This window comes from Hippichthys cyanospilos, chromosome 2, assembly GCF_059441005.1.
Source record: "Hippichthys cyanospilos isolate Australia breed blue-spotted pipefish chromosome 2, RoL_Hcya_1.0, whole genome shotgun sequence".
NCBI classification, from domain to species: domain Eukaryota; kingdom Metazoa; phylum Chordata; class Actinopteri; order Syngnathiformes; family Syngnathidae; genus Hippichthys; species Hippichthys cyanospilos.
Window position 1 is genome coordinate 10852684 of NC_142370.1, and position 10823 is coordinate 10863506.

At 41.2% G+C, this 10823-nt stretch overlaps 1 protein-coding gene across 4 annotated transcripts in view; it reads left to right on the top strand.

The window, feature by feature from the left end:
- The window catches only part of cacna1fa (calcium voltage-gated channel subunit alpha1 Fa), a 28120-nt gene extending 18044 nt beyond the window's left edge, over positions 1–10076 (top strand). For all 4 annotated transcript variants that reach the window (XM_088408535.1, XM_088408538.1, XM_088408536.1 and 1 more), the window contains 16 exons: positions 477–497; positions 578–706; positions 788–853; positions 940–1031; positions 1854–2013; positions 2099–2226; positions 2300–2396; positions 2466–2568; positions 4222–4323; positions 4446–4570; positions 4637–4935; positions 5791–5925; positions 6650–7008; positions 7751–7863; positions 7940–8269; positions 9268–10076. In XM_088408535.1, the coding sequence (XP_088264661.1) occupies positions 477–497; positions 578–706; positions 788–853; positions 940–1031; positions 1854–2013; positions 2099–2226; positions 2300–2396; positions 2466–2568; positions 4222–4323; positions 4446–4570; positions 4637–4935; positions 5791–5925; positions 6650–7008; positions 7751–7863; positions 7940–8269; positions 9268–9474 (2466 nt within the window). In that variant the 3' untranslated portion in view covers positions 9475–10076. The remainder of the gene's footprint in view (positions 1–476; positions 498–577; positions 707–787; positions 854–939; positions 1032–1853; positions 2014–2098; positions 2227–2299; positions 2397–2465; positions 2569–4221; positions 4324–4445; positions 4571–4636; positions 4936–5790; positions 5926–6649; positions 7009–7750; positions 7864–7939; positions 8270–9267) is intronic.
- Positions 10077–10823: the final 747 nt, after the last annotated feature.

Below are 10823 nucleotides of genomic sequence, written 5' to 3' on the forward strand. Positions count from 1 at the left end.
AATTGGAAGAGGGGGCTGATTGGCCAACTCAAGGGAAGCAGTTTAACGCAGACAGGTGGACACAATCACACTGACACAAAGGGAACATGAACAAAATATCAAATAATAATAGCAGAGTGAAATAGGATGCAGTCTTGAGAGTATAGCGATTAGCAGGTATGCAAGACCCAAAATACACGTTATGCCCCCACGGGAACAATAACGAGTCATTTAATTGTATTTTTTAACATTTGGAAGGTTTGATGCTGCGTACTGTGTCAACATTATAGCTACTTTCCAAATGTGCACAATCAAAAGATGGCACAATTGGTCGCTGTTTTCGGTGTTGTGATTCAGTGGTAATTAATAGTAGCTAAACTGCCGATTCAACATTTATTTGCAGGCATTATCAGTGTTGTTAGTTTAGGGTTTCTCTTCACTGATTGTGTTTGTCTGTGTCTCCTCAATGGTTGTGGCCCCCTGAATCGTGTCTCCAGGGTGGAGGAGGTCACGGTGAGGTAAGATGCCAGAAGAAACCGTTTATGTGCATCTTATCTGTTCAAGCCTTGTTTCAGCTTCTCTGCTTGTTTCTCATCAGGGAAAAGGCGAAAGTGGCAAAGTTTCCATCACGTTCTTCCGTTTGTTTCGAGTGTTGCGATTGGTCAAACTGCTCAGCAAAGGAGAAGGCATTAGAACGCTGCTCTGGACCTTTGTCAAGTCCCTCCAGGTGGGAAGAAATCAACTGGAAGGTCTTGTTGCGGTGTGACGTGATCGCTTGTAAGTGTATTTTCGAAATGTGCCCGCTCAGGCTTTGCCTTACGTTGGTCTGCTCATCGCGATGATCTTCTTCATCTATGCAGTCATCGGCATGCAGGTGAGTCTGCATTGTTGCATTTTGCAAAATCCGCCTTTTCATTGACAAACTGACGATGGCTTGACACTGTGCATGCGCCCTGGCAGACGTTTGGCAAAGTAGCCATTGATGACAACACGCATATCAACCGAAACTGCAACTTCCAGACCTTCTTCATGGCAGTTCTGGTCTTATTCAGGTCAGGGCATTGTTTGCTTTCTCGGTTTTCAAACTGTTGACTTTTCTTGTGATACAATGGTGCCTTGAGGTGCAAGTTAACAGACTCACAGGTTTTTGCGATATAAGCAAAATCAAGTCAAGTCACTTCAAAAAAGCAACAACTTTGTCAGATAGCCAACAATTGCTTTAAAAAAGGCAAAGTCGTTTTATGTTACTGCCTTTCTTAAAAATAAAAAAACATAAAAACAGCCCCTGAAATGATTTCAAATGAGTGGATTTTGCTGCTCAATTCATAATCCACAATTACAGTATTAATCAGAACGCTTTAGACTAGTGGGGCCACATAATCTATAATAAGAAGATTTTGTGTGTGTGTGTGTGTGGGGAGGAGGGGACTTTCCTTGTAAACAAAACCAAATGAATGTAAGCTTTATCACACTGGATGGAACAATGTTGTACTCCAACATTTTTAAAAGGGAGACCTGCCTCTTGAGCAGTGATTCATATGAGTGGTTACTTGTTCAATATCAACTTGTGAAGCTACTTCAGATTCGTATGTCACTTTACATGTTATTCATACTAATGTACAGTATGAATGGAAATATATATATTTTTTGTAATGTGTAAGACTGACTAAAATTTTTCTCCAGAAATAAAAATGATTCCAATTCTGATTTTATCCATAACTTGTCTGAAAATATGTAAATATGTTGATTCTTTTCGACTAATCAAATATTTAACTTGGAGAGGCAGAAATTCAAGGATTTGTTTTAAGATGTTTTAACCGAGGAATTATTGATTCATTTGAAAATCATTTAGTCAGTGGGTTATTTGCTTGCAGGTGCGCCACCGGAGAGCAGTGGCAGGAAATCATGCTGGCCGCGCTGCCTGGCAGACGTTGCGACCCCGAGTCAGACACCGAGCCAGGAGAAGAGTTCTCCTGCGGCAGCAACTTATCTTACATCTATTTCATCAGCTTCTTCATGCTCTGTGCCTACCTGGTGAGGAATTCCCAGCAGCAACAAGTTTTTGGTCTTGCGTGAAAAAACACGTGTTGATCTGTTGACACCCGTTAATTATGTCCAGATTATCAATTTGTTCATTGCCGTCATCATGGACAACTTTGAGTACCTGACAAGAGACTGGACCGTACTGGGAACCCACCATTTGGACGAGTTCAAGAGAGTCTGGTCCGACTACGATCCGGAAGCCACGTAATGACTCATTCTCATCTCGCCGTGGATTCCTATGCCCGGTTTTGCTCACGTGTGTTTTGCTGCGTTGCAGAGGCCGCATTAAGCACATTGACGTCATCACTATGCTGCGGAGAATTCAGCCCCCCCTTGGTTTTGGGAAACTGTGTCCTCATCGGGTTGCTTGCAAAGTAAGTTCTTGTTTTCTGCGCAGGATCCTTCATACTTGACTGATGTTTCCACATGTGGCTTCCTCTCAGAGGCTGGTTTCCATGAACGTCCCGCTGCATCCCGACGGGACGGTTACCTTCAACGCCACTCTCTTCGCTCTGGTGAGGACGTCCCTCAAGATCAAGACTGAAGGTACTGGGTTTTTTTTTGTTTTTTTACTGCACTCAACAGTAATACAATCTGTAAAGCAGAAGGAGGCCAAAGAATGTATATGCTCCTCTTATGTCCTTAAAAGACATTTGAGGGAGAACTGACTGACTCCAAGTGAATTGCATTACTTTAATCCAGTCAGGCGCTTGCATATCCACAAGTTTAGATTCCATGGCCAAGTTTGCCCTGAACGCAAGACTTAGTTGGGTAGTTTAAATGAGTCAAAACAAAAAGAGACTAAAAACTAATGTCTCTACAGTCTGCACAAAATAATGAGTATTTCCTATTGAAATGAAGGGACATTCCTATTTCTTTCCACAATGTCTTTATAATAAATAGTTTTAAAAAGTCAACTTTATTGTATATCCTTCCATCCTTTGTCTTTACCGCTTAGTCTATTTGCATTTGAAAATCTTCAACAAACAGCAAAAAGTGCATTGGTGACAGTGTCATTCAAGCCACACAGCGACCTGTCGTGTGTTGGCTTATATCTCTTGTAAATTGTAAAAAGAATCTTGTAAAAAAAAAATGTACATTTGGGTACTTGTAATTCAAGGTATAGTCACTATTTTTCTTATCCGTTTATACATTATATTTTAGAGCCGTCGAAGTTGAAGCACTAACTTTGGAGATTCATTTTAAATGTATAGAAGCTTTTACTCAACTCAGTTCGGTTTTCTTCCTCTGTCAGCTGATCTCTGCTAACGTTGCAACCAAATTTAGAGGAGAATCTCAAAGATGGACGTTTACTTAAAAAAGTTGCTTGAAGGCTCATTGGAGATGTAAAAAAATTGCTGCTGTGAAGAGAAACCCCAAACTAACAACACTGATAATGCTGATAATGATAATATCAACAGGCAGAACTAAACCTGTTGGTGAGTTTTGAGAATTGTTTCTTAAAGAACATGAAAAGAAAATAATTGAATGTTACAATGAGTCAGATTTGATCATTTGTTGTATTCCACAGCTAAAGAATCATATTAAAGGTTCACAGAAAGCTATTACAACAGACTTTGAAATGAAATGTTTTTTGTTTGATAAATTTACATTAATTCCAAGATGTAGTTGAAAATGTGATTAATTGTAATTTTGCGATATAATTAAAAAAAAAAGAAAAGAAATTGGTTTGACGGCATGTCGATGTAGATGTAGTTGAAAATGTGATTAATTGTAATTTTGCGATACAATTAAAAAAAAAAAAAGAAAAGAAATTGGTTTGACGGCACTAATATGACCAATGGGGTTGTTTGTTTAGCCAGTCAGATTTCTAATTTGCCTTTTAGGCAATATAATCAATGTCATCAAACAAATCTAATTGGAGCCAAGTTAGACATCAGTAGTTATCTTGCACACAGTACATGTATTATAATTCATTAGCAGAATATCTGATGGGAATGTGTTGTATTTAATATATTTATTTTTTTTTTTTTATCATGTTATTTTTAGCTTTCTTTTGATTGTGAACTGCACCAGATGATGTACGTGGCACAGTTAATGCACCGTTACATTGGCCTTTTCTTTTTATTGTGTGTGTAACTGCCATGGCATTAAGAGGTTGCCACTGAGAGCCCGGCCGCCAAATGCGTGATTGGCATGAATAAATGATGACGGATGTGTCCCTTGCGCCCTCCTCAGGGCCCATCGATCAACAGAATGAAGAGCTCAAACTCATCATCAAGAAACTGTGGAAGCGGACCAAACCCAAGCTCATAGATGAAATCATTCCGCCCCCTAAAGGTATTTTGAAGTATTACATTAGCATCATAGCGTTTACAAGCCAGGCTGCTTTGAGTGTGAAACCTGCCATGTCAAGTCCTTCTTTGTCACTCCTGCTTGTCAAATTTCCATTTCCTTCTCAGGGGACGAGGTGACTTGTGGGAAGTTTTATGCCAGCTTCTTGATTCAGGACTACTTCAAAAAATACCGCAAGAGAAAAGAGAGGGAACGCAAATCAAAAAAGAAGGATAAGGCCGCCGCTCTTCAGGTAACATTCCAGCTTTTCACAAGGTTTGGAAACAAAAACTTTTACGAGTTGGGTCTGTGTCCTTAGCAAGGTTTGCGGACGCTGCAAGATCTGGCTCCAGAGATGCGCCTGGCAATGGCGTGCGACCTGGAGGAGGAGGAAGGTGCCGACGATATATTTGACAGCGAGCGCGGCACCTCGGTCACCACCACGCCCATGCCACCCATCGAAACGCTGGTGCAGCAGACTGCCGCCGTCGTTACAGAGGCGGAGGCGGGTCCGCACGTGGTCACGCAGCAGGTGACGGGCTTGAGCGACGACTCCCGACTGCCGGGGGGCGGCGTCATCACAGAGCAGCCCGGAAGGTCCGACGCGCTGCCCAGCAGGTGGGATCCTGTTCTCGCTCCCACACTCATTGGCATACTCTAAACTCTATGGGGATATGACTTGAATATGTTATGCAACCACATACTCAAATCCAAAAATGTATTTCTCATTGAAGTGAATTGAAAGTGCCCTTAATTCGTTTGTTGTCAAAAAAGGAAAGCAAATTAAAACTTATGTGATGCGTTTTTACCAAACGCATAGAATAGAAATAGAAATTCATTAAAGACAGACATACCGGATCTGACTCTGAATTACATTTGGATTCTTTGCCGATGTTCAGATGACATGGTGATGGAACAGCATAGCGTATTTGTACAGTATGCAACATGTTTGGCCGGCTGTGTTGGCACCGCCATAAGTCCTTCTGGTTTCTGTTTGGTGTGGTGATAAAGGGTCACATTCTTGCTGGTTTTGACATTCATCGGTGGCTTTGTCAATTTATGTGACTTGTTCGAGAAATTAAATTTGAGACGAGAGACTCCAGGTCATTCTGTGGCAACTTCAAATGGGTGCCTTGGCTAGCTTGTCGGGATAAACAACTCCATAGTTATTGCTGCCCATCGTCCACTAATTTCTTATTTTCATACACTTCCTTTACTAATTGCACTTTGGCTGCTGGGAAATGAATATCAAGACCAAGAGTTTTTTTTTTTTAATTACCTCAACATATCTTCATGAAAAAAACAACATCCTACACCTCTTGAAACACTCAATTTATTTTGAGATTATAAAGCAACAACAGTCGCTGACTTTTTCACAATTTTCGGGTTTGTCTTTTTTATAGCACTGTGGAGGTTGTAGAAAAAGTTTTAAATTGGCTACCTGATTTCATTTGTTTTTACGCTCGTGAATAGGGCGGATTCCATCAGCGACCTACCTCCCCCTCCGGACGCAACAGAGTTCATAGGTCAGGAGGCCACGGCCCCCGCAGCGGTTGAGCAAGTTCCTCAAAGCGAGGGAGATTCTGCAAATCTCACGTACGATGACAGGTAAGGGAACAGTCTAGTCAGTCGAAAAGTATTTGCTGTTATAGCTGGTTTATTGGGGTGATGACTGCTGCAGTATATCCGGATAGGACATCAAGTTGTCCATTAACCAGACCAAGTTTCCTTCAAGTGGTATTTGATGTTCACGGGTGTGTTTTCTCTGTACAGAATTATTTTGCTGTCATAACACCCTTTCACAGCAACATCAACACAATCCCAATTGACTATGCCGAAAACCGCACATTTATTTTCCTGTCATTGATTAAATTGTAGGTAAACTCTTTCCAGTTGATGTGCTTTGCAGGCCCACTAGTGTAAACCCGACATTATGACTGTGATGATGTTTGTGAGGTATAAATTAAACAGAAAACATCTACTTTTTTTTCATCTCGAGGGGCATTTTGCCTCTTGCTGTCAACTGAAAATGATATCACAGTTGCTCACAGCTCAGGTAACAGCCTATCACGACTCAGCTTGTCGCGTGACCTAACACGGAAAACAGGTGAGTCATGATTGGTTATTAAATGAGCCCTGAGCATCTAAGATGTCTTTTTCAGGTGAGTGCCAGTGACAAAATGGCTGAAATTGGCATTGTCTTTCCCTTTTAAAACCTTGGTAATAATATTTCTATGGTACCGCGAGCCTTCTTTCAGAATCATTGTACATGACCTTTCACACTTGACCCCAAAGCTTTAGGTTTCTAATTGTCACATTTGTTACCCGGTAGGTACGTGTATCCCGAGCCGGTGTCTCCTTTACCGCCCGAGCCGGATTTCAACGGGCAGAGCATCGATCGAGCCAGCAGCGTCGACGAGATGTCGTGCGACGCCAACGGCTTGGCTAACGGATACAACGGAAGCGCCGTTAGCGGAGGAGGGAGCATCGTCGGGGAGTCTTACCCCACACACGCCTATAATGCCAACGGGTACTCGACTTACAATGACAACGGGAGCAGCATCGTCAATGGCAACGACAACGGCAGCATGATGAGCGGAGGTTACGCTCCCAATGACTACAACGGAAGCGACGCCGGCAGCAGCGGCGCGCAGTTTGTCAGGAGGAGGTTGCTACCCGCCATACCCAAAGGTGAGCCCAATCACAATTTGATATAAAAGAAAAAATAAATAAATAACAAAACGATAGCACTTTGTGATATTGTAGTAATGACACAATTCAATAGAATTGAATGTTTTTTGTTTTGTTTGGTTGGACACATTTTTTCGCTTCAGTTTAATGAATATTGTGCTTCTCTTTTCGTTATTTGCACCTTGGTCATCTGGGGGTAGTATAATACAAAAACTATTGTACATCAGGGCTGCCCAAACTTTTGTTGCCCCAAGATTTCCAGCAGCCAAACTCCCACGATCGGGGAGGGATTGGGCTTGATCTGTTTATTTTCTTACAAGTGCTACTAGAAATAACGCAACAATGTGCTGCCTGTCAAGTCACAGTATTGTAGTCACAGCCAACGTGAGAAAGTCAACTCAACCTTCAAACTAAATTGTACTTATCTGTACATGTAACATATGACACGAATGGCATTGCTATGCTTTTATTTTGAAGTTCTTGAAGCAAAGCAAAGTCAAGACAACACTTGACAGAGCGAGCAGGCTGCGGTGTGAGCATCTCGGTGCACAAGGTGCTGTTCTGAAATCAGTTGTGTTCGCGTTTGAAAATGAAGCATAAACTGTCAATTCAAGGCACAAAAAAAACTGCAATCCAGCAACGACCCTAAAGTTATGCACAGCATTTTAGCTAAGGATGTAATCAGATGCGACTTTAGCACCAACTCTATCCAAATAGTCACCTTCTCCTGTTTGTTGTTAAGGTCGTAGGCCTGCCTTCAACTTCCGGTGTCTGAGGCCGCAGAGCGGCGTGGACGATCTTCCCATTCCAGGGAACTACCGAGGCAACGCATCCCCGTCCAGGTCTCGCCTCCAGGTAAAAAGAAGGCACGCACCTGCACACGCACTCGTCCCGTTGGACTCATTTGAAGGCTTCGCCTCTGCCGTGCCAGACGCAGCACAGCCTGGACTCGAGGCCCAGTAGCGCATCGTCGTCCTCCTCCGTCTCGTGGGCCAACAACGTGGCGGCCGGCCACACGCCCGGTCCCGGGTTCATCGCTCCGTCGGGGCGCAGGGGCAAGCTGATCTACACTCCCATGATCCTGGTGGACGAAACCACGGGGACCAATCAACCGCTGTGGAGCGACGGCTCGGCTAGCCTGCCCGCGGGAAGCCGTCCCGGCTGGTACTCGGGTCAGAACGGCGCCTACGGCAGCTTGAGGGTTCCGCCGGCCAACCAGGGCTTCGTGGACAAAGGCAGCGCAGACAGTCTGGTGGAGTCGGTCAGTACCAGTTTTGTAGCATACGGTCGCAGTCGACTTTTTGCAATTTCACTGCATCGCGGTTGTTCTTCATCGAACTTCACTGTGATTATTTTTTTGAGGCCCAGAAAAAATGAAAATATGTGTGTTCTGGCTTCCCACAAACTAGCTTGGCTAAATTGACATTAATATCTCATTTAATATCGCCTCCCGCTGCTAGATACAAAGTGCATCCAAATGTAAAACTTCCACTTGTGGTCAAGATTAATATAGTTGAGAGCCATGAAACTTCATTGTCAACAAAATGTGGGGGCCACTTAGCCTGGTGGTGTGGCAGGAAAATCCTGGTGGGCCACCAGGCTTCTTATACGCCGTGCAAACTTCTATTTGCATCGAAGGTGTTCTGTTTGTTCCACGACATTGGTAGTAGTAGCAGGCCTTCTGCTTTGTTGGTTTGTCAAGAACAGATCAGCTAAATCGTCCTCATATATATATATATATATATATATATATATATATATATATATATATATATATATATATATATATACATATATATATATATATATATATATATATATATATATATATATATATATATATATATATATATATATATATATATATATATATATATGTATGTATGTATGCATGTATGTATGTATACAGTCTTTTCACTCAATCTGCTCCGCAATATGCTCAGAATGTAAGAGTATTCATTTATTTATGATTCACTTTTACTGCCCTTATTGCTTTATTGCTGTTTTTTTTTTAATTATTATTATTGCCTACCTTTTATTTGCTCGATTATGGATTGTAGTCTGCTCGGGGAAGTGAACAGAATAGAAATTTCATTGTGTGGTATTACTATGCATATGACAATAAAACTCATGAAATTTTTCCAGAAAGTAGTCGTCAATGGCATGAACTGGACTACACGTAAATGTTGACACCGGGAAAGCTTCTCAATCTGGAGTGAATGGTAGTCAAGTTATACGCTTTTTCCTCTTTTTCTTCAGATCCTGATCTCCGAAGGTCTGGGCATCTACGCCAAGGACCCCAAGTTCGTGAATTTTGCCAAGCGGGAAATCGCCGAAGCTTGTCACATGAGCCTGGACGAGATGGAGAGCGCCGCCGCCGACTTGATCGCCCGCGGAGCCGGCCAGTCCGTTTCTCGCTTTGAGGACCAGCTGGCTGATGAAATGAGCTGCGTGATTTCGTACTGAGACGGACGGGCGGACAAACAGATGGACAGGAGAGGAGGTGGACGCAACACCTGCGAGAAATTGAGAGACAGAACGTGGTTGTTTGCTGGGGGTAAAACAAGAAGCAGTTCCAAAGGGGTGCGCAAAAAAAAAAAAAAATCATGATCATTTATTGCATTCATTCAACTCAAAATTTGTGACATCAATTTATTGTTTGTTTTAACATATTTGTATTCTTTTACCCAAATAAATAATTGGATAACTGATTTATTGTAAGTATGACTATAATGTACCACAGTTTAGTAAATTAAAAATATCTATTTTTTATTTGATTAAAAATAACCATAATTCTAAGAACAAATGGTTGTTAAAGTTACATTTTTACTTGACTTCATGTATATTATGTACACATTTTTATTATTTTGATTTTACAAATGACTTTGCACATCTGTATGTTCTAAAAACAAAATTTCAATTTTGCCCACCCCTGCTAAATGTTTAGGCATTACAGCACAACATGATTGTGTCAGAACACAACAAAGACTTTTATGGGAAATAGAATAGCAATTTTATTGGAATAAACTTTTGGGAGCTTTGTCATTAAACTGTCATTTTGCACTGTACTTGAATTAATAATCATCATTTTCTGACAAACGGACGGAATTTACTAGGTATTCATAAAAAGTTAGGGATTTGACTTTCAAGTGAAATTTCAGGATGAAGCTAAAATGCACTTGGACCTTTATGTATGTGTGAACTTAAAGGGACAATGTGTAAAATCTAGACTGTTTTCATGAAAAAGGAGGAGATGAAATGATTGTAAATTTCAAAAACTTGCAAATAAATGTGTTCTTAATGACCAACGGTATGCTTTAAATATAATCGTAGGTCTAGTTATCATTAAATTAGATTACATGGGGGGTGGCACTTCTCCGGAGGCGGCCATGTTTGTTATTGCTAAAGACAATGGTAAAGTCAGCACCGGCAGCATCTCCTGCTGTCCGTAGTAAAAAAAAACAGCCTAAATCTTACACATTGTCCCTTTAAATTGACTTTTGTACTTTTGAACGCACATGTCCAATTGTTAAGTGTTTCAATACTTTTTAAATAACTTGCATCTCTATAACAAGGATCTAAAATTTCGAAACAAATAAATGAATATGTGAATTTTGCTCCTTTAGCTCCTAGTGGAGCTGCAAATTTACAGATGGTCAAATTTTGTTGTTAAGCATCCTTAAATGTCTAAATAAATAAATCAATTATGTAATATTTTAAACAACATTAATAAGGATGGGAAAATACAGTCTGGATATCAGGCTAATCCCGGGCCTTATTTCATGGTATTGGTATTCACAATGGCAGCTGATACT